The sequence below is a fragment of the Mobula hypostoma genome, chromosome 10 (genome assembly GCF_963921235.1).
Source record: "Mobula hypostoma chromosome 10, sMobHyp1.1, whole genome shotgun sequence".
Taxonomy (NCBI): domain Eukaryota; kingdom Metazoa; phylum Chordata; class Chondrichthyes; order Myliobatiformes; family Myliobatidae; genus Mobula; species Mobula hypostoma.
Window position 1 is genome coordinate 12399154 of NC_086106.1, and position 24350 is coordinate 12423503.

The window sequence follows — 24350 nt, forward strand, 5'->3', positions numbered from 1 at the left end:
CTGTACGAGGACTCCCAAGTCCCGTTGCATCTCAGAACTTTGAATTCTCTCTCCATTTAAATAATAGTCTACCTGTTTATTTCTTCTGCCAAAGTGCATAACCAGAAACTTTCCAACATTGTATTTCATTTGCCACTTCTTTGCCCATTCTTCCAATCTATCCAACTCGCTCTGCAGACACTCTGTTTCCTCAGCACTACCGGCCCCTTCACCTATCTTCGTATCATCAGCAAACTTAGCCACAAAGCCATCTATTCCATAATCCAAATCGTTAATGTACAACGTAAAAAGAAGCGGCCCCAACATAGACCCCTGTGGAATACCACTTGTAACCGGCAGCCAACCAGAATAGGATCCCTTTATTCCCACTCTCTGTTTCCTGCCAATCAGCCAACGCCCTATCCACGTATGTAACTTTCCCGTAATTCCATGGGCTCTTATCTTGTTAAGTAGCCTCATGTGTGGCACCTTGTCAAAGGCCTTCTGAAAATTAAAATGGTTGGCCACTGGGAAATTCCACTTTTAATGGATGGAGCAGAGGTGCTCCACAAGGTGGTCCCCCAATTTACCTGGGGTTTCATCAAAGTAGAGGAGGCGGCTTTGGGAGCACCAGGTATAATAGATGATGCTGACAGAGTTACAGGTGGAGTGTTACCTCACCTGAAAGGATTGTTTGGTGCTCTGAATACAGGTGAGGGAGGTGGTGAATAGGCAGGCGGAGCATTCTGGCCACTTGCAGAGATGTGTGCCAGGAGGGAGGGGGAAGGGGGTGAATGGACAAGGGAATCACGGAGGGAGCGATCCCCGTAGAAAGCGGAGAGCGAGGTGGGGAGGGGGGAAGAGTAGAGATGTGTTCGGTGGTAGGATCCCGTTGAAGATGGCAGAAGTTGTGGAGAATGTGTGTTGGATGTGGAGGCTCACAGGGGGGTAGGGGAGGACAAGAGGAACTCTATCCCTGATAGAGTAGGGGGAAGATGGGGTGAGCATGGAAACCTGGGAAATGGAAGGGATGCGGGCAGCTCAATGGTGGAGGAAGGGCACCCCCATTCTTTGAAGAAGGAGGACATCTCTGATGTCCTGGAAAGGAAAGCCTCATCCTGAGAATAGATGAGGCAGAGATGAAGGAACTGAGAAAGGGGAATGGAATTTTTTTTTTACAGGAGACAGGGTGGGAAGAGGTACAGTTAAGGTAGCCATGGCAATCGGTAGGTTGATAAAAGATGTTGGTAGACACTTTGCCTCCAGAGATGGAGACAGAGGGATCGATAAAGGGAAAGGAGCTGTCAGAAATGGACCAAGTGAATTTAAGGGCAGGGCGAAAGTTAGAGGCAAAGTTGATGAATTTGATGAGCTCAGCATGGGTGCATGAAGCAGCACCAATGCAGTCATCAGTGTAGCAGAGGAAGAGTTGGGGATCTTTACCAGGAAAGGCTTGGAACATGGACTGTTCTACATAACCAACGGAAAGGCAGACATAACTGGGGCTCATGTGGGTGCCCTTGGCTATCTCTTGAGTTTGGAGAAAGTGGGAGGAACTGAAGCAGAAATTGTTGAGGGTGAGGACTAGTTCTGTCACATGGAGGAGGGAGGTGGTGGAGGGGAACTGCTTGGGTCTTTTGTTGAGAAAGAAGCAGAGAGCTTTAAGGTCTTCTTGATGGGGATAAAATTGAAAAGGGGCTGGACATCCATAGTGAAAATGAGGCGGTCAGGACCAGGGAATTGAAAGTTGTTGAGAAGATCTAAAGAATGTGAATTGTCACTGATGCCGGTGGGAGGGGACTGAACCAAAGGGGATAGAATGGAGTCAAGGTATGTCGACCCAGTTCAGTAGGGCAGAAGCAGACAGAGACAACAGGCCCACCCGGACAGTCAGGTTTGTGGATTTTGGGTACGAGGTAGAAATTAGCAGTGCGGGCTAGGGAACTCTGAGTCTGGTGGTAGTGGATGGGAGCTCTCCGGCACTGATGAGAATTATAATGGTCTCCAAAACGATCACTGACCTCATCAAATCTGGAGAACTCTTCAATGCCATCTGAAACTGAAAGATAATTTAGGTATTTTTGTATTCTGCTCCACAACAATAAATAGTAACAATTGGCTTTACCTGCACTTGCATCTGTACACTAGCCTTTTGCAAACCTGGTAAAAGATCCTTCTGCATCTCAGGACTCTGCAATCTGTCACTATTTAGATAATATACATCATTTATTATGCCTGCCAAAATAGATATATTCACATCTATCCAATATATACTCTATTTGCCCAAAGGCCAAGTCCAGGCCAGGGACTGGAGGTTGTCTGAGAGTGCAAGGCCAAGGACTGGAGGCCTGGGCGTGGCCTGCCCTGGAGTTGGAGGCCTGTCTTGTGTATGAGGGGGTTGGGGGGTGGGTGGGGAAGGGGCTTGCTTTGCTGTTATTGCCTTGTTTTGTTCTGTTATTGTTCCTGCTGCTTGTGGTGTTGTGTGTTAGGTATTGTGTTGTGCTGGGTATTGGACGCATGCTCTGCTGGTGCGACACTTGCGGGCCGGGTTGCCCCAGCAAACCCTCGGGTGTGCCAGGAGTAAAGATGTGTTTGGTGGTAGGATCCAATGATGTCTGCTGGTTTGATGTACATGTGCACTCTCCAGCATCCAGGACCCTTCAAATGGAGATGTCTCTAAAAGGCGGCATCCGCCATTAAGGACCCTCATCACCCAGGACGCCATCTTTTCACTGCTACATCAAGGAGAAGGTACAGGAGCTTGAAGACGCAGACTCAACATTTTTAGGAACAGTTTCATCCCCTCTACCATCAGACTTCTCAACAGACATTGAACCCGTGAACACTACCTCAGTGACGAAGGGTCTCGGCCTGAAACGTCGACTGCACCTCTTCCTATAGATGCTGCCTGGCCTGCTGCGTTCACCAGCAACTTTGATGTGTGTTGCTTAACACTACCTCAGTGCTTTTTTCCCTAACTTTTTGCACTCTCAGTTTTTTTGCACTACCTTGCTTTCCATTTTTCTATTTTCTATTTATGATTTATAATTTAAATTTTTAATATTTACTATTGATTTGTAATCCAGGGAGCGGGAAGCGCAGAATCAAATATTGCTATGATGATGGTACGTTCTAGTATCAGTTATTTGGTGACAATAAAGTATAAAGTATTTTTAAAATTGATATTGTTTATATATATAAATTAAAATAAGAGGTATATATATATAATTTTTATCATAATTAATTAATAATTTTTATTATGTATTGCAATGTACTGCTGTTACAAAACAAACGAGTATTACATACAGTTCTTGTCACCCCACTATGGGAAGGATGTTGAGGCTTTGGAGAGGGCGCAGAAGAGGTTCACCAGGATGCTGCCTGGTTTAGAGGGCAGGTGCTATCATGAGAGGCTGGGTAAACTTGGGTTATTTTCTCTGGGGCGTTAGGGAGATCTGATGGAGGTTTACAAGATTATGAGCCGCAGAGACAGAGCGGACAGGGAGTACCTGTTTCCCAGCGTAGAAATGACTAACAGCTGAGGGTATGCATCGAAGGTGAGAGGGGGTAAGTTTAAGGGGGATGAGAGGGGTAAGTTTTTGACTCAGAGAGCGGTGGATATCTGGAATGTGCTGCCTGGTGTGGTGGTAGAGGAAAATCCATTGGAGGCTTTAAGAGACGTTTGAATATAAGGAAGATGGAAGGATATGGACATGGTGTAGGTTGGAGGGATTAGTGTTTTGGTGTTTTTGATTTGTTTTTTAGCTGGTTCGGCACAACATTGTGGGCTGAATAGCCTGTTCTTGTGCTGTAATGCCAGCGTTCTATTAATCCTGATTCTGATTCTGATTCTAAATAAATCTCAGTCTGCTCGATCTTCTCACACCCACTTAACCACTCTGTAACTTTCCCTGTGTCATTTTCACAACTTACTTTCCAACCTGTCGTCGTGTCAATCGCATATTTAACAACCATACTTTTGCTTCCTTTGTCCAAGTCATTAAGATCAGTTTTAAATAAGTTGTCCTAGCACTGAACCTCTGGTTCCATCATTGTTAGACTTTGCCAACTATGCCTTGTCTCAGTCTTCTGGAAAAGCCAGTCCACTGCCCCCATGGTCCATGAGCACTATCTCACTATGAGACAGTTTTTATTCCTGTTTTCGCACTACTTATTTAATTTAACGCATATATATACTTGTAATTCCATTTTTAGATTAGATCAGATTATGAGGACACTCAATCCTCGTTTATTGTCATTTAGAAATGCATGCATTAAGAAATGATACAAATTTTTTCTGTATTATCATGTTTTACTGCTGCTGCAAAGTTCAAAGATTCAAAGTACATTTATTATCAAAGAATTTCTAAATTATACAACCTTGAGATTTGTTTGCTTATAGGCAGTCGCAAAGCAAGGAACCACAAAGAACCCAATTAAAAAAAATAAAGACCAACCCCCAATGTGCACAGAGAAAGAGGAAAAAAAAACAAATCATGCAAACAACAGAAGCGAGTAACAACAGTATTCTGAACCAAACTGAGTCCTTAGATCCAAATCCCTGGAGCAGCCCAGAGTAGACCCAAAGCCTCGGTATTCAGTTCATTTTATTAGATTAACTGAATCACCACAAAGTTCGCAGACTGAAGCATGGAAGCCGGGGGCATCTCATCCCTTACAAATTTCAGGATATTTGCTGGTAATATTAATCCTGATTCTGATTCAGAATTCAGTATCTCATCAAGTGCCTCTGGAAACAGAGTTGTTCCGATTTCAAAAATTGGAAGTGCAAAGGGACTTGGGGGTCCTCATGCAGGATACCCTAAAGGTTAACCACCAAGTTGGATTGGCGGTAAGGAAAGCGAATGCTATATTGGCATTCATTTCAAGAGGAATAGTGTATAAGAGTAAGGAGGTGTTGTTGAGGCTCTATGGGGCATTAGTGAGACCTCATTTGGAATACTGTGTACAGTTTTGGGCCCCCTATCTTAGAAAGGATGTTCTGATGTCGGAGAGAGTTCAGAGAAGATTTACGAGGATGATTCCTGGAATGCAGGGGCTAACATATGAGGAGCGTTTGTCGGCTCTTGCATTGTATTCAGTAGAGTATAGAAGAATGAGAAGGGATCTCATAGAAACATTTCCAATGTTGAAAGGGTTGAACAGAGTAGATGTGGAAAGGTTGTTTCCCTTGGTGGGTGAGTCCAGGACAAGAGGCCATAGTCTTAGAATTAGTGGGTACCCAGTTAAAAAAAGATGAGGAGAAATTTTTTTAGCCAGAGGGTCGTGGATTTGTGGATTTCCTTGTCACATACAGCTGTGGAGGCCCGATCATTGAGGGTGTTTAAGGAGGAGATTGACAGGTATCTAATTAGTCAGGGTATCAAGGGATATGGGGAAAAAGCCGGAAATTGGAGCTAGATGGGTGAATAGTTTAGCTCATGGGGGAGCTGCGGAGCAGACTCGATGGGCCGAATGGCATACTTCTGCTCCTTTGTCTTGTGATCTTGTGAAACCTAACTATGTTACATCTGTTTGTTCCCTCTTAACCATTTCACATAGTACTTCTCCAAAGAAATCCATCGAATAGATTGAACATGGCTTTTCATTCATGGAATGATTCTGACGTCAATACAAGAGATTCTGCAGATGCTGGAAATCCAAAGTAACACACACAAAATGCTGGAGGAACTCAGCAGGTCAGGCAGCCACCTATGGAAAGGAACAAACAGTCGATGTTTTGGGCCAAGACCCTAAATTAGGTCCTAATGAAGGATCTTGGCCTGTAACATCCTCTTCCCTCACCTCCACTCAGGGCTTGAAACTGTTTTTCTCAGTAAGTCAGCACTTCACCTGCGAGTCTGCTGGGGTTGCCTATTGTGTCCGGTGATCCTGATGCGGCCTCCTCTACATTGATGAGACCCGTCATAAACTGGGCGGGTGTCACTTCGTCGAGCACCTCTGCTCCGTCCGTCCAAAGTGGAACCTCCCGGTGGCCATATGTTTTAATTCCGATTCCCATTTCCGTTCCGACATGTCAGTCCATGACCTCTTCTTGTGCCACAATGAGGCCACCCTCAGAGTGGAGGAACAACTTGTTTTCCGCCAGGTTTGCCTTCAACCTGCTGGCACGAATATCGATTTCTCCTTCTGTTAAAAACATTCCCCTCCCCAATTCTTCTATTCCCCACTATGACCTCTTACCTCTTCTCATCTGCCTACCAACTCCCCCTCCCCTGCCATGCCCTTCCTCCTTCCCTTTCTCCTCTGGTCCACTCTCCTCTCCTATCAGATTCCTTCCAATCTTTCCAACCCACCTGGCTTCGCCTTTCACCTTCCAGCTATCCTCCTTCCTTCTTCCCCACCTTTTTATTCTGGAGTCTTCTCCCTTCCTTTTCAGTCCTGAACAAGGGACTTGCCTTGAAACGTCAACTGTTTGTATATTCCCATAGATGCTGCCTGACCTACTGAGTTCCTCCAGCATTTTATGTCTAATACTGGCTTTGCCTTATTTCCTTGAATGTTTTTAACTAGTGATTGACTGCTGAACTTCCCCGTGTTACAGTGAGAAGGCTTTAAAAGTTTATTTTTTTGCCTGGACAATGCTTTATAAATAAGGTTGTAAAATACACTGCATTAATGCAGATTTTTTTTTAACTGAACCATGCTAAATGATGGTCCAACAGAATAATTATGTTATTGTGTTTATAATCCAGAGCCAGCTTAATTAATTCAAAGTTATCCAGAGTCACGAACTCGTCCCAGCACACCAATAGGAGAATTTAATTTAGCAAACTGCATAAATCCAGAAATGAAATCTAGTGTTAGCCGTGGCGGTCAGAAAGCTGCAGGAACGTTGCTGAGACGCGAATGGGTCCGTCTGCCTTTGGTGGGAAGTGTCCATCCTGACCTGGTCTGGGCCATACATGACTCCAGACCCACACAAACATGGTAGACTCGAAACCACTTTCTGTAAAGCCCACACTCTGTCTTGTCCCGCTTTGTAAAGGGTTATCATTTTGCACTGAAGACTGACAGATATAAAAGGCCGAAGTTCACTTACTCAGCGAAGGCCTTGGCTGATCAAGGAAGAGCTGTCGGTAATTAAGGTTTCTAAGACCGTAAGAAATGGGAGCGATTCCTCTTTGTATGTGATAAATGTCCCCACCAGATCTCCTCTCAATCTCCAACTTTGAAGCTTAACTCTATATCTTATCTTCTGATGCAGGGCTTCGACCTGAAATGTTGCCAATTTCTTTGCCAGTCTCAGATGCTGCTCGACTGGATGAAAGTATAGACCATAAAACCATAAGGTATAGGAGCAGAATAAGGCCATTTGGCCCATTGAGTCTGCTCAGTTATTTCATCATGGCTGATCTATTTTTCCCTCTTAGCCTCAATCTCCTGCCTTCTCCCCGTATCCCTTTGTGCCCTGGCTAATCAAGAACCTATCAACCTCTGCCTTAAGTATACATAAAGACTTGGCCTTCACAGGCGCCTGTGGCAATGAAGTCCACAGATTCACCACTCTCTTGCTAAAGAAATTCCTCCTCATCTCCGTTCTAAAAGGACACCCCTCTATTCTGAGGCTGTGTCCTCTGGTCTTAGACTGTCCCACCCTAGGAAACATCCTCTCTACATCCACTCTATCCAGGTCATTAGTAACAACAGAGCAACATCCTGGCAAGCTTAGATCGCAAGACCACAAGCTGTAGGAGCAGAATTAGGCTATTCAGCCCATTGATTCTACTCAACCATTCCATTATGGCTGATTTACTATCCCCCGTCAACCCCTTTCTCCTGCCTTTTCCCCATAACCTTTGACACCCTTACCATTCAAGATCCTATCAACTGCTGCTTTAAATATACCCAGTGCTTTGGCCTCCACATGTGTCTATGGCAATGAATTCCACAGATTCACCACCCTCTGGCTGAAGAAATTCTTCCTCATTTCTGTTCAAAAGGGACGTCCTTGTATTCTGAGGCTATGCCCTCCTGCCCTGGACTCCTCCACTGTAGGAAGCATCCTCTCCATGTCCACTCTATCTAGATAGTTTGTAATGGGATCTCCTCTCATTCTTCTAAACTCCAGCGAGTACAGGCTCAAAGCCATCAAATGTTAACTTTTTTATTCCCAGGATCATTCTCGTGAACCCTCTTCAATGCCAGTACATTCTTTCTTGAATCTCAGTTTTCAGGCAAATGCAAATGAAAAATAATAATAAATAAATAAATGTAAATATCAAGAGCAGAGGATGAGTCCTTGAAAGTGAGTCTATAGGTTGTGGGTACCGTCAGGGATGGGGTGAATGAAGTTATCCCTTTTGTTTCAAGAGCCTGATGGTTGAGGGGTAATAATTGTTCTTGAACCTGGTGGTGTGGGTACTGGGGCTCCTGTATCTCTTCCTAATGGCAGCCCTGAGAAGAAACATAGAAACATAGAAAATAGGTGCAGGAGTAGGCCATTCGGCCCTTCGAGCCTGCACCGCCATTTATTATGATCATGGCTGATCATCCAACTCAGAACCCCACCCCAGCCTTCCCTCCATACCCCCTGACCCCCGTAGCCACAAAGGCCATATCTAACTCCCTCTTAAATATAGCCAATGAACTGGCCTCAACTGTTTCCTGTTGCAGAGAATTCCACAGATTCACCACTCTCTGTGTGAAGAAGTTTTTCCTAATCTTGGTCCTAAAAGGCTTCCCCTCTATCCTCAAACTGTGGCCCCTCGTTCTGGACTTCCCCAGAGAGCATGGCTTTTCTGGTGGGAGCCCTTCATGATGGATGATGCTTTCTTGCAACAATGCTCTGTGCACCTGTGCTCAATGGCGGGGAGGACTTTAACCCTGTTGGATTGGGCTGTGCCCACTGCTTTGTGTTCAAGGGCATTGGTGTTTCCATACCAGGCCTTGATGCAACCAGTCAATATACTCCCCACCACACATCCATAGAAGTTCATCAAATTTTCAGACGACATGCCGAATCTTCGCACACTTCTATGAATGCAGAGGTGGTGCATGCTTTCTTCGTAATGGTACTTGTGCGTTGGGTGCAGGACAGATGCTCTGAATTGATAACACCGAGGAATTTGAAGTTGCTGACCCTCTCCACCTCTGATCCTCCAGTGAGAACTGGTTCATGGACCTCTGGTCTTCTCCTCACTGAAGTCAATAATCAGTTCATTGGTCTTGCTGACGTTGAGTAAGAGGTTGTTGTTATGGCACCACTCAGCCAGATTTTGAATCTCCCTCCTATATATTGATTTGTTACTATCATTGATTTGGCCAGCAACAGTGGTGTCATCAGCATTTTAAAAATATGGCATTGGAGCTGTGCTTAACCTCACAGTCTTAAATGTAGAGCGGTGGGGGTGGGGTGGGGAAGCTAAGCACACAGCCTTGTGGTGCACCTCTGCTGTTGGTGAATGTGGCGGAGGTGTTGTTGCTAATCCAAACTGACTGGGGTCTACAAGTGAGGAAATCGAGGATCCAGTTGCACAAGGAGGTATTGAGGCCAAATTCTTGAAACTTATTGATTAGCTTTGGGGGGGGGGGGCGGTGGTGATAGTATTGAATGCTGAGCTATCATCTTGACTTCTGCATCTTTGCTGTCGAGATGTTCGGGTTCGCTTCGCCAAAGCAGCTCAATAGAATATGACTGTGTTGGCGCGTGGCCAAGTGGTTAAGGCGTTCGTCTAGTGATCTGAAGGTCGCCAGTTCGAGCCTTGGCTGAGGCAGTGTGTTGTGTCCTTCAGCAAGGCACTTAACCACGCATTGCTCTGCGACGACACAGGTGCCAAGCTGAATTGGTCCTGGTGCCCTTCCCTTGGACAACATCGGTGGCGTGGAGAGGGGAGACCTGCAGCATGGGCAACTGCCAGTCTTCCATACAACCTTGCCCAGGCCTGCGCCCTGGAAGCCTTCCAAGGTGCAAATCCATGGTCTCACAAGACTAACGGATGCCTATATATTCTGCTGGGAGCATTCTTGCTTCGAGATTAAAAAGTTATGCGTTCAAGGCTGACTTCAAAGAATGAAAATGCATAAATCAGGCTAGTAAAATGCACAGATGACATTCTTTGGATAGTCCAAGCTTCTCATTGTCAGCAAGTTTGAGCTTGTGCTCCTCTTTTGAAGAAGAACTGAGGGAGTCCTTCTGATGTCTGGCAAGCATAAACCCTTCAATTAACATTTGGTCATTTATTTACTGTAGTAATTATAGCCTGATGATTAACAGTTATGTTACTACAGTTCAAAAGTTCAGGTTTAATTATCATTTAGCCATACATAGATATAGCGAAATGAAACTTCGTTCCTCCGGGCCAAGGTGCAAAACACGCTACTAACAGCACACAGCACATAGCACAATGTTTAGGGTAGTAGAAAAGCAGTAACAAAGAAGAAAGTATCCAGCCCGAGACCTTGAGTGGCATGGTTTGTAGATTGATGGTAAGTTGGCCTGTTCTTCGAATGAGTGAACACCGATGGGGGGGTGGCCTGCCCCCAATCTGGTACCGATTCCTGTGCCACTTCCTGTCTCCCGTGCCACCACTGGTTTCTCCTCCTCTGGGTGGATGCAACAGGCGACCCCGCGGCACGAGGGCCTAGTCCTCATCATAGCTGAGGCCACACAGCTCCCGTGCCGTCGGTCTCACCAAGAACCAGTGAACCGGACTTGGCGGTATTCTACCTTACCAATGCCCAACAGGGTCTTGCCACCCCAGTAAAAACATCCTAGACAGTTACTCACACCACACACCGCTTTGGCGCCACAGTGGTATGCAATAAGTCCAGCTCCATCACTATCAAAGAACCCACTGATGGGGCGGACCCATGTTTTGTAGTATCCAGTAGTGTCTTATGATCATTATGCTTGTCAAAGTGGGGATGGTAATGGGGCCAAGCTCCCTCTAACTTTTAAATGCTCCCAATAGCATGCACCTCAAATATCCTCTGACGACCGAGTACAGCTCCTGGCTTTCGTTTGTAGCTTAGCTACTGAGCCTGGCAGTGAGAGGGGCAAAGGTGGGTTACTGATGCCTTAAAACCAGTTGTTTTGGGCAGATGGGCCTTGTAAGCTGTGGCTGGCGGCTCATCTAGGAGAAGGAAAACTCTGATCTCAAACCTCTGGTCCCTTGGGGCTGTACCCACTCATGGCAAAGGCTTCGGGAGTAAAGCCCGAGGGAAAAATCCGGAGCTGGAGTCCCTGAGGCAGCCCTACGCTGAGTTCAAGGCTGACTGGCAACTCCTGCGACGCTGCTGGTGCCAAACTCTCGGTCTCCGTCCTTCCTTTGCGTTCTTCAGTTGCGTGGAGAGGGGGAGCTTGCTACTTGGGCAACATATGCTCTCCATATCGTACTGCCCAGGCTTGTGTATCTAAACTGCTAGGGCACAACATCCATGGTCGACCTTGACCAATGGAGGCCTCAGACTAACGATTGTAAAAAAAAGATATAAAGGACAAACAATTACACTTTCGTTTGGACCTGGAGCGGCCACTGTGTCCAAGTGAGCCGCCATTCTTACAGAAGAAACGGCGTAGAAACTGAGTGCAGAGGACTTGGGGATGCTTTGTGGATGAGAAAGATACTAAATAAATTTTATTCCTGATTAAGCTTGCAATATATGTGCTGGTCTCATTCGTAACAACAGTCTCAAAGCTCTGCAGGACGAGGAAATAACTAAGCTGCTTTAAAATATCTCCAGAAGTAAAGAGACTGTATCACAATTTATTTCTGTAAGTTAGTAAACCATTGGGAGTAAATGTGAACTCTCTTCTGGGGCATGGAACCATTCTAGTGTACTGTGTTTGGTTTGAAGTAAGAATTTGAATTTTCTCTGTAAAACTGTTTAAGCTCATTATTACCGCACAAGTGATGTGACATCAATCAATCCTGTATTTAAGCATTGGAATTAATGTTATGTAAGAAACTTCATTGCAAAATAACAGATCCTTCAAATTAATTTCTGGAGCTATTACAGTCAGATCAAGTCTTTGTCTGATTTAAGTAAATTGCAAGTATTCCAACTACCAGTGCCTCACAAATTGTGACAGTATTAATATATATATATTTTTTAATCTTTGCCGTTCCAGATATCCAAAGATTGGGAGACCTTGAAATCTGTGTTCCCTCCGACAGAAGACTGTGCCAATGGCCAGGTTGGAGTGGAGACCCTTCCTGTCCCCTCTCATGGGCACTGGAGTCCAGATCACTTTATTCATGATGATCCTCTGGGAGGCAGAAGCGACCAACACTCAAGATCCTGATGCTCCTTCCAACCTCACGTGTTTTGGGTCCTTCCAATGTAACCGTGGAATCATACTCCCAATTTGGTACCCACAAAATCCATCCCTAGGAGACAAAGTTGCCAGGGCCATTGTCTACTTTGTTGCGATGATGTACATGTTCCTTGGAGTCTCCATCATCGCCGACCGCTTCATGGCTTCTATTGAGGTCATCACTTCACAGGAGAAAGAGATTACCATCACCAAACCCAATGGGGAGACCAGCATAGCCACCGTTCGAATCTGGAATGAGACTGTGTCCAACTTGACACTGATGGCATTGGGCTCCTCGGCCCCAGAGATCCTAATGTCGGTCATTGAAGTGTGCGGGCACGGCTTTTTGGCTGGAGAACTGGGACCTGGCACCATTGTTGGCAGCGCAGCGTTCAATATGTTTGTCATCATTGCCGTATGTGTCTACTGTATCCCTGACGGTGAAGTTCGGAGAGTCAAACACCTCCGGGTCTTCTTTGTCACTGCTTCCTGGAGTATCTTTGCCTACATCTGGTTGTACCTGATCCTAGCGGTTTTCTCCCCAGGCGTGGTCCAGGTTTGGGAGGCGTTACTGACTCTGCTCTTCTTCCCAGTTTGCGTGGTCTTCGCCTGGATTGCCGACAAGAGGCTGCTCTTCTATAAGTATGTCTACAAAAGGTACCGTGCGGACAAACGCAGGGGAATTATTATCGAGACCGAAGGGGAGCTTCCCAAAGGGATCGAGATGGACGGCAAAATGATCCTGGAACACGGAGACGGTGTTCTCCCTGATGGAACCGTGATCACCCTGGAAGCCAAGGATCTGGATGAAAGTCGAAAGGAAGCCATCCGGATCCTTAAGGACCTCAAGCAGAAGTACCCGGATCGAGAGCTGGAACAACTGGTCGAGATGGCCAACTACTACGCCTTGCTCCATCAACAGAAGAGCAGAGCGTTCTACCGCATTCAAGCCACCAGGATGATGACCGGCGCAGGCAACATCTTGAAGAAGCACGCCGCCGATCACGCCAAGAAGACAACCAACCTCAACGAGGGGAAGTCGGAGCCCGGGGAAGAGCTGTGCAGCAAGATCTGCTTCGAACCGGCCAACTACCAGTGCCTGGAGAACTGTGGGCTCGTCACTCTGACTGTGGTGTGTAAGGGTGGTGAGCAGAACAGTACCTTTTATGTAGACTACCGGACGGAGGACGGCTCGGCCAACGCTGGCTCAGACTACGAATACAGCGAAGGCACCTTGATCTTCAAGCCAGGAGAAACCACAAAGGAAATCACAGTGGGCATCATTGACGATGACATATTCGAGGAGGATGAGCATTTCTTTGTCCGCCTGGGGAATCTCAGGAGCGGTGACGCTGAGGGCATGTTTGACTCCGATTCAAACAGCTTTCCCAAGGGGCGCCTCATCTCACCCTTGACCGCCACGGTGACGATCCTGGATGACGACCACGCGGGCATCTTCACCTTTGAAGACAAGGTCTACCACGTTAGCGAGAGCGTTGGCATGATGGAGGTGAAGGTCCTGAGGACATCTGGAGCCCGAGGGACGGTCATCATACCATACCGCACGGTGGAAGGCACAGCCCGGGGAGGTGGAGTGGACTATGAGGATGCCTACGGGGAATTGCAATTCTTGAATGACGAGACAGTGTAAGTACAAAATGCTAAGCAGCCATTGTTTTATAAACCACTACAAAAAGGAAGGAGAGTAATGTTCCATTGCCAAAGTATGAGTAATTGGGTGAATCATTCACTATTGGAATGGACACTGTTAATAATGCTGGTATGCCACGTGTGTGAAGCCCTTTATATTTCTATAGTTCTGCATTTTGATTTGCATGTTCACATCCTCTTCAGATACCTGGTAGAGCCAACACTTGAGATGCGTATGATGTTTTCTGAAGGGATTGTCTGTTGGTGGTTTGGTGGAGGCTGATTCGGGATCCACATATCCTGGTGCAGTGTGGCCAAGAGCAAGTGGTGGTTTGTGGTTGACGCTCGGGTCTTTTCGTTGTTGAGCCTCTCCTTTCAGAGCCGCCGCTTGCTTTCCGTTCTCATGTAACGCAGCTGCCTCTCGATACCAACAGCAGGCTGTAAACGGGTTAGATCTTTAGAGTGCATTTAGCATTCCCCACCCTCTCATTAATTTTAATTAGTCTGACCATCAGAGGATGGGGTTGCATTGATGCCCCAGCCCTCTTTGCATTCCAGTGACAGTGTAAGGCCTCTATCCCACTGAAGGAAAAGCACTAAAATAATCCTTTCCATTTTAAATCAACTGGGGTCACAGAGGCTACATCTCCCTACTCCCATCTCACCAAGCTGACTGTGCTTACAGCTGTGGTGACCCTTAAGCTATTGGTGGAGGGGAAGTAAGTTTCCAATGCATTTAGTGTTGGTAAATCCTGCCTTGTGCTTTTTCTGGGGGATGCATGAACAACTGAAAATCTTTGTGGAGGAATTAAATGCAAGGGGGCCTGATTTTAGCCACTGTCAATCAATCTGTACTGCAGTAGTTCCCATATTGGCTCCTTGCGTCATTGTCAGTCGACACCTGTCAAAGGAGAAGGTTTTTGGTTAAGGTCTAAAGCTGGATTATTTCCTGAATGTTTCTGAGGAAGTACTTGTTGTTCTTGCATGAAGAGGATGCGAAGACTTTGAAGTAAATTTGCGGGATTAAAGGTGAGCTGCTGTCACTGTGGTACAATTACGTTTCTGTGGTATGCTCTGGTGATGTAGATTGAATGAGTGCACCTTGCCATCATTGCTTGTGGATTTATACTAATCCTCCGCCCCTACTTATGGCAGAGGTTGACTTGTGTAATTGGTAATTGGCCAAATTATTACAGTGAAGCTCTTCAGATTCCAGAATGTTCTGCTTTCCATTTACAAACCTGAACACCGAAGAGTTTATATTGGGAATGGTGAAGAACCTTGCTGGCCTCTATTAATAAAGGTGTTCTTTGCTATCATCGCTCTATAGAAAATAAACTGTTATTTTCTTTATGTCTTGGAACTTGCATTTCTGTGGCGGCATTCAAAAAGCAAGCAGTGCTGAGAAACAGTAGTATCACAAACACGAGAAAATCTGCTGGAAGTCCAAGGTAATAGGCACAAAATGCTGGAGGAGCTCAGCAGGTCAGGCAGGACCTATAGAAAAGAGTAAGCAGTTGACATTTCGGCCTACCACCTTTTACTACTTCCTCCCTGTCCCCCCGCCCACCTTCTTATTCTGACTTCTCTCCTTCCTTTCCAGTCCTGATGAAGGGTCTCAGCCCATAATGTCAACTGTTTATTCTTTTCCATAAATGCCGTCTGGTGTGATGAGCTCCTCCAGCATTTTGTGTGTGTTGCTCTGAGAAACGGTACTCCAGCTCTTGGGGGTGGTAATGGGGACAAGGCCTTCATGTTTGGCTTAGCTACTAAGCCCAGTAGAACCATTTCTACTGACAGGAGAAGGGGCAAAGATGGGGCTTGTCAGCTGTGGTTGGCAGCTCATTTAGGAGAAGGAAACCTCTGTTGCCTTGTGGTTATACCACCACATGGGGAAGGCTTCAGGAGTAAACCCCAAGGGAAAAATCTGGAGCTGGAGCCCCTCAGGCAGTCCTATGTTGAGTTCAATGCTGACTGGCAACTCCTGTGGTATCGGTCTCTGCCATTCCTTTGGGTTCATCAGCTGTGTGGTGAGGGGGATCTTGTTACATGGACAACAGCTGCTCTTCATATTGTACTGCCCTAGCTTGCGTATCTAGACAGTTAGAGTGCAACATCCACGGCTGACCTTGATTGACGGAGGCCTCACTCCAACTCTCTCCTCATTCCATGCAAGTGCTGCTAGTATTAAGAAAAGGTTAGTTGTTGCATGCCATGAAATTTTAGCAATTTAAAAAAAATCCTAAGGTACTTGGTATTCAAAAACAAATGTTAATGGTCTATAAGTTTTGTGCACTACTTGGTTAATAAACAAACGATACTGTTTACAGAGCTATTACCTCTCTTCTGAGTTGGTGTGGGGGGTGAAGTACATTGAGGTTTCAGAAGCTCCTTCCCATCTTCTCCATCTTTTGGTGTCAATGTTTATAGCAGGAGTTCCCAACCTGGTGCGCACAGACCCGGTTAATGGTAGGGGTCCATGGTATTAAAAAAAGGTTGGGAGCTGCCCACTGTGTCATGTGCCATGGTCTCTCTCTGGGTGCACAGGAATATTTAGAGTAGACTGGGAGTATCTGCTTCCCAGGGTTGAAATGCCTAATCCCAGAGGGCATACACTGAAGGTGAGAGGGGGTGGGTTCAAAGGGGGATATGAGGGGTAAGTTTTTTTGTTTAGAGAGTGGTGGCTGCTTGGGATGGTGGTAGAGGCAAATACATTAGAGGCTTTTAGGAGATGTTTGGATAGGCACATAGAGGTGAGGAAGATGGAGGGATATGGACACGGTGTGGGTTAGTTGGAGTGATTAGTGTTTGGGTGCTTTTGATTTGTTTTTTTAGTTGGTTCAGCACAACACTGTGGGCCGAATGACCTGTTCCCATGCTGTACTGTTCCATGTTCTATAAGCCCTGGTCTACAGAATGACTCTTGCAACACTGCTATTTGATAAGACTAAGGAAAGCAATGTTTATCTCAGCATATTCCAAGAAAAACGAGACTTAATGTGTAGATTGGAGATATGAAACTGCAGGGGCTGTGATCTGGAGCAGAAAACTAGAGGAAAACTGTGGGTGCCTGTGCAGGGAGGTGGGTAGTTGCTTTTCCAGGTCAGGACTCTGCAATCAGTCCTGATCTTGTCTTTTATCTTTTTCACATTAAACACTTTATTCGGAGAGTTTACTGGGGTGCCTCCATATTTGCACTTGTAGACTTTCCATACAGTGAATTGTAAGCATGATTGCATGTTTCTTGAAATGTTTAAACCTGCCTTGAATGTATTGGTGTTGGTTTATTAATGTCACATGTACCAAGTCAAGTTTATTGTCATTTAACTATATACATGTATATAACATACAGTGGCATGCAAAAGTTTGGGCACCCCTGGTCAAAATTTCTGTTAGTGTGAATAGCTATGATGACCTGATTTCCAAAAGGCATAAAGTTAAAGATGACATATTTCTTTAATGCTTTAAGCAAGATTACTTTTTTATTTCCATCTTCTACCATTTCAAAATAACAAAAAAGAAAAAGAGCCCGAAGAAAAAGTTTGGGTACTCTGCATGGTCAGTACTCAGTGACACCCCCTTTGGCAAGTATCACAGCTTGTAACCACTTTCTGTAGCTAAGAGTCTTTCAATTCTTGTTTGGGGGATTTTCGCCCATTCTTCCTTGCAAAAGGCTTCTAGTTCTGTGAGATTCTTGGGCCATCTTACATGCACCGCTCTTTTGAGGTCTATCCACAGATTCTCGATGATGTTTAGGTCGGGGGACTGTGAGGGCCATGGCAAAACCTTCAGCTTGCACCTCTTGAGGTAGTCCATTGTGGATTTTGAGGTGTGTTTAGGATCATCATCCTGTTGTAGAAGCCATCCTCTTTTCATCTTCAGCTTTTTTACAGATGGTGTGATGTTTGCTTCCAGAATTTGCTGGTATTTAATTGAATTCGTTCTTCCCTCTACCAGTGAAATGTTCCCCATGCCACTGGCTGCAATACAAGCCCAAAGCATGATTGATCCACCCCCGTGCTTAACAAGTTGGAGAGGTGTTCTTTTCATGAAATTCTGCATCCTTTTTTCTCCAGAAAATTCATGAATTTCTCACCACAAAATTCGGCGTCAGAAGTTTGCAAAGCAACAGCTAAACAAGTCCGATGCATTTTGGAAACAAGTCCTGTGGACTGATGAAGTTAAAATAGAACATTTTGGCCGCAATGAGCAAAGGTATGTTTGGAATTGCACAGAATCGCACAGAACTAGAAGCCTTTTACAAGGAAGAATGGGCGAGAATCCCCCAAACAAAAATTGGAAGACTCTTAGCTGGCTACAAGAAGCATTTACAAGCTGTGATTCTTGCCAAAGGGGGTGTCACTTAGTAATGACCATGCAGGGTGCCCAAACTTTCGTTTCGGGCCCTTTTCCTTTTTTGTTATCTTGAAACTGTAAAAGATGGAAATAAAGAAGTAATTTTGCTTAAAACATTAAAGAAATGTGTCATCTTTAACTTTATGCCTTTTGGAAATCAGGTCATCCTTTACTCGCTTAGCTATTCACGGTAACAGAAATTTTGACTGATGTGCCCAAACTTTTGCATGCCACTGTATATAAATATATTATGTATATTGAAATAAGACAATGTTTCTCCGAACCAGGGTGTAAAGCACAGTCGTACACATAACATACATAGCACACGATAACTTAAGAAGGTAAGTATAAAATCTACAGATGAATTGCGCATAAATAACAAACTAAAGTGCATTAATATTAAATGTTGCCAAGTACAGAAGAGATTAACCAGTGATGCTTCGAATGCGATGTGGCAGGGAGTTCAGAAGTCTAACAGCCTGAGGGAAGAAACTGTTGCCCATCCTGACCGTTCTTGTCTTTATACATCGGAGTCTCCTGCCTGATGGTAGAAAGTCAAAGATGATACTGGATGGATGGGTGGGATCCTTGATAATACTAAGGGTCCAGTGTTTACAGCGCTCCTCATAAATGTCCCTGATGGATGGTAGGGAGATCCCTGTGATACTCTGAGATGTTCTCACAGTCACTTGTAGGGACTTGTGGATTAATGCTTGACTGCTTCCATGCCAGATGGAGATGCAGCTAGTCAGGATGCTCTCAATGGTGCTCCTGTAAAATTCGGTTAAGATGGGGGTCAAGATACAGTGAAAAGCTTGTCTTGTGCGCTGTTCAGACAGATCAAATAATTACACAGTGCATTGAGTTAGAATAAGGTAAAACAATTATAGTCCAGAATAAAGTATAAAAGTCTATCAAAAGAGTGCAGTTGCAAGTAAACGATAAGTGCAAGACCATAATGAAGTAGGTTGTGAGGACAGGAGTCCAACTTATTGTCCAGGAGTACTGAAGACTCTTAAAAATGGGATAGATTTGGGGTTCACAACCTTTTTTATGCCATGGACCATTTCCATGAACTGCGTAGTCCTTGGACTCCAGGTTGGGAACCCCTGGAAGCTGTCCTTGAGCCTGGTGGTATGAACTTTGTGCCCGATGGGAGAGTGCTGAGTATGCTGGCTGCATTCCTGAGGCGGCAAGAAGTACAGAGAGAATGGTGTTGCAGTGGAATTGAGACCCACCGCATTCTTTTGCCTTGCCATAGCAAGCCACCGCGGACGAGATCAATGTGGATGTTGTTGATTTTGCTAGATTGTAAGCTCTTTCCACTCTCTCCATTGCAACATCTCTGCCCTTTATTGGGCTTGGCACACTTCTGGGAATAGCATTCTGCAACCAACTGCAATCAGTTTCCAATAACCAATTGTATCAATACCCACTTATGCCATTAGGTGCTCATTTTAATGATCTGTGGATCAACAGCAAACTTTTTCATAGCACAGCTTCATTCTGATGGCCATTGTTGACATTAGATATGTCTGGGGCTTCATACATCACTTACTGTTATGTCCTTCCTGATATGGTTTGTTATTTTATTTCTAATGACTAGATCTGACTGCTGATTGTAAGCTCACAGCTGTTGTTGATTACTTATTATTGCATTGTTAAGCAATTAGCCTTCAAGATCATTTCAAGTTATTTGTACATTTCATTTAGTGACTAGTAGTTAGAAGCACTTTGTTAGAAGTCGAAGGAAGTTCAATCAATGTTTGAATCTATCTTTTGTGAGAACACTGAGAAGTACTGTCTTCTTACATCGGCCCCTTGTGTACTTTAATGCATTCCTAAATAATAAAATCATCATCAAACTCTGCCAGGACTGAGGTTTACCCACGTCTATCTTAAGAAAACTGGGAAATTCTTGAGCAAGGGCAGAATATTTATGACTAACATTGATCTATCTTTCTGCACCCTAATATGAAGAGTTGTTTGCTGAGGTTTAGAAGAATGATTTCAAGCTCAAGTTTGTCGTTCAGCCATACACATGATTGAATACCAGGTGGCACTGCATTTGGTACACAGCCAAACGTAACAGTGTTCCTCTGGGGTCAAGGTGCACAACACAGAACCGATAGTCACACACAGCATACAGCGCATATACGACATATAACTACGGTAGCAGAGAAAGATAGAGTTACAAAATAAAACTCAAAATAATAATAGTATAGCCCAAGTCCCTGAGTGTCATGGCCTGGAGATTGATGGTGCATAGGTGTTGACCTGAAGCCATGTTACTGCAAGAAGAACACAATCCAGTTTGTCTTACATTGAGCGATGGCGGGAGGAGAAGATGGCGGCACGACGCAGCTCGCAGCGGCCACTTTGGTGGTGGTGTCTGTTATCTGTCAAGTAGGGTTCCGTACACAATCCTGATTTGATGGAGACGGACGTGAGAGCACGGAGGAACATCTGGTGAAACTTCTGAAATGCCTGCTTCGCTGCTGCTGCTACTGCGTGATCCAGAATCTCCAGAGGGGAAGGCCCCGAGTCCTCGGCTTTGCTTGTTGCTCGGCGGCCGGGGCGGGGTCGAAGCGCTCAGCAGAGGATGGTGCTCAGTGCTCGGTGTTGGAGGGCTGATTGGAGGCTCGAAGTTTTCAGATGGACTCAGGGTCCGCTGCGGTCGGGTGCTTCCAATGGTGCTGCATCGGCAAGTTTGCAGCGCTTGGAGTTCATGGCAGGGAGAGTTTCTTCCTTCTACCATCTGCGTGAGATGATGGGGCTATCGGGACTTTGAGACATTTTTTTACCGTGCCTATGGTCTGCTCTTTATCAAGTTACGGTATTGCTTTGCACTGTTGTAACTATATGTTATTATTATATGGTTTTGTCAGTTTTAGTCTTGGTTTGTCCTGTGTTTTTTGTGATATTATTCTGGAGGAACATTGTATCATTTCTTAATGCATGCATTTCTAAATGACAGTAAACGAGGACTGAGTGTCCTCATAATCTAATCTAATCTAATCTAAAATACTGGAGGGTAGCACTGATGGGAGGGGCCAACTCCCAACCCCAGTGTGGAATCCCGCGTCACACAGCCGCTGCAGCGTCTCCTTCCTCGGTGTCCGCAACAGGCAACGCTGAGGCAGGATCGAGGCCCCGCTCTGCGCCACAACTGCTACCCCGCTAAAAAGTCATTGAACTGGCCTCACAGTATTCTACATTACCGATGTCCAACAGGTTCTAGCGATCACAACAAAAATGTCCGAGCCAGAATCAGGTTTATTATCACTGGCATGTGTCGTGAAATTTGTTCAATGCAATACATAATATAGGAGAGGAGGAAAAGATAAAATAATAATAATAATTTAAAAGTAAATCAATTACAGTATATGTATATTGAATAGATTAAAAATTGTGCAAAAAACAGAAATAATATATATTAAAAAAGTGAGGTAGTGTTTAAGGGTTCAACATCCATTTAGGAACCGAATGGCAGAGGGGAAGAAGCTGTTCCTGAATCGCTGAGTGTGTGCCTTCAGGTTTCTGTACCTCCTACCCGATGGTAACTGTAACAAAAAGGCATGCTCTAGGTGCTGGACATCTTAATAATGGATGCTGCCTTTCTGAGACACTGATCCTTGAAGATGTCTTGGGTACTTTGTAAGCTAGTACCCAAGATGGAGCTGACTAAATTTACAACCTCCTGCAGTTTCTTTCAATCCTGTGTAGCAGCCCCCACCCACCATACCAGACAGTGATGCAGCCTGTCAGACTACTTTCCACAGTACATCTATTGAAGTTTTTGAGTGTATTTGTTGACATACCAAATCTCTTCAAACTTCTAATGAAGAATAGTCACTGTCTTGCCTTCTTTGTAACTGCATCGATATGTTGGGACCAGGTTAAGTCCTCAGAGATCTTGACACCCAGAGACTTGAAACTGCTCACTCTCTCCACTTCTGATCCCTCTATGAGGATTGGTATGTGTTCCTTCATCTTGCCCTTCCTGAAGTCCACAATCAGCTCTTTTGTCTTACTGACGTTGAGTGCCAGGTTATTGCTGTAACACCACTCCACTAGTTGGCACATCTCGCTCCTGTATGCCCTCTTGTCACCATCTGAGATTATACCAACAATGGTTGTATCATCAGCAAATTTAAAGATGATATTTGAGCAATGCTTAGCCATACAGTCATGGGTATGGAGAGAATAGAGCAGTGGGCTAAGCACACACCCCTGAGGTGCACCAGTGTTGATCGTCAGTGAGGAGGATATGTTATCACCAAACCACACAGATTGTGGTCTTCCAGTTTGAAAGTCACGGATCCAATTGTAGAGGGAGGTACAGAGGCCCAGGTTCTGTAACTTCTCAATCAGGATTGTGGGAATGATGGTCTTAAATGCTGAGCTATAGTTGATGAACAGCATCTTGACATAGGTGATTGTGTTGGTCCAGGTGGTCTAAAGCCATGTGAAGAACCATTGAGATTGTATCTGCCGTTGACCTATTGTGGTGATAGGCAAATTGCAATGGGTCCAGGTCCTTGCTGAGGCAGGAGTTCAGTCTAGTCATAACCAACCTCTCAAAGCATTTCATCACTGTAGACATGAGTGCTACTGGGCGATAGTCATTAAGGCAGCTCACATTATTCTTTTTAGGCACTGGTATAATTGTTGCCTTTTTGAGGCAAGTGGAAACTTCTGCCTGTAGCAGTGAGGGGTTGAAAATGTCCTTGAATACTCCTGTCAGTTGGTTGGCACAGGTTTTCAGAGCCTTACCGGGTACTCCATTGGGACCTTCTGCCTTGCGAGGGTTCACCCTCTTTAAAGACAACCCATCATTGGCCTCTGAGACAGAGATCATGGGGTCATTAGGTGCAGCAGGGATCTTCACAGCTGTAGTTATATTCTCCCTTTCAAAGTGGGCATAGAGGACGTTGAGTTCATCTGGTAGTGAAGCATCGCTGCCATTCATGCTATTGGGTTTTGCTTTGTCAGAAGTAACGTTTGCAAACCCTGTCAGAGCTGTCGTACATTCTATGTCACCTCCAACATTGTTCGAAATTGTCCCTTCACCCTTGAAATACCCCTCCACAAATCATACCTAGTTTTCTGGTACGGGCCTGGGTTGCCAGACTTGAATGCCACAGATCTGGCCTTCAGCAGATGATGTACATCCACAGCTTTTGGTTTGGGAATGTACAGTAAGTCTTTGTAGGCACACACTCATCCACACAGGTTTTAATGAAGTTGGTCACAACTGCAGCATACTCGTCCCAGATTCGAATCTGAATCCATGAATACAGTCCAGTCCACCACTTCAAAGCAGGCCTGTAGGTGCTCCTGTGCTTCCCTTGTCCATACCTTCTTGGTCCTCACTACTGGTGCTTCAGTTTTCAGTCTCTGCCTATACTCAGGGAGTAGAAGTACAGTCAGGTGATCAGACTTCCCGAAATGAGGGCATGAGATAGCATGGTAGGCTTTCTTGATGGTGGTGTAGCAATGGTTCAGTGCGTTGTTCCCTCAAGTATTGCAAGTGATCTGCTGTTGCTAATTGCTTAGTGATTTTTTTCAAACTGGCCTGGTTAAAATCCTCCAAAACGATGGTGCAGGCATTAGTGTGCACTGTTTTGTGCATGTTGATCCCATTGATCAGATCATCTAAAGCCTGATTTACAGTGAGTTAGTCCTGAGGAAGGGTCTCGGCCTGAAACGTCGACTGTACCTCTTCCTAGAGATGCTGCCTGGCCTGCTGCGTTCACCAGCAACTTTGATGTGTGTTGCCTGATTTACAGTGGACTGACATAGCAAATGTTTATTCATAAATTCAGGGATTGTTGAGGTTACTTTTCTTATGCTCATCTCTGGATATCTTGTCTCTGGGCCAGCAGGTTGGAGGTTCAAACCCAACCCCAGAAGTCATCGCTATATGTAAACTCTATTCTTGGTTGGTGCAACTGTAACGAAACCCAATTTCCCTCGGGATCAATAAAGTATGACTATGACAAAGCATAAATCCAGGTTGTTTCTGCTATTTATTCCTTGTTTTTTTTATTTCATTCCCCCTAGATTACTCAATCCCCCTCCT

The 24350-nt window shown here is 45.1% G+C and overlaps 1 protein-coding gene across 2 annotated transcripts in view; it reads left to right on the forward strand.

The window, feature by feature from the left end:
* The window catches only part of LOC134352661 (sodium/calcium exchanger 3-like), a 656469-nt gene that overhangs the window by 97236 nt on the left and 534883 nt on the right, over positions 1–24350 (forward strand). For both annotated transcript variants that reach the window (XM_063060006.1, XM_063060005.1), the window contains exon 2: positions 12074–13906. In XM_063060006.1, the coding sequence (XP_062916076.1) occupies positions 12132–13906 (1775 nt within the window). In that variant the 5' untranslated portion in view covers positions 12074–12131. The remainder of the gene's footprint in view (positions 1–12073; positions 13907–24350) is intronic.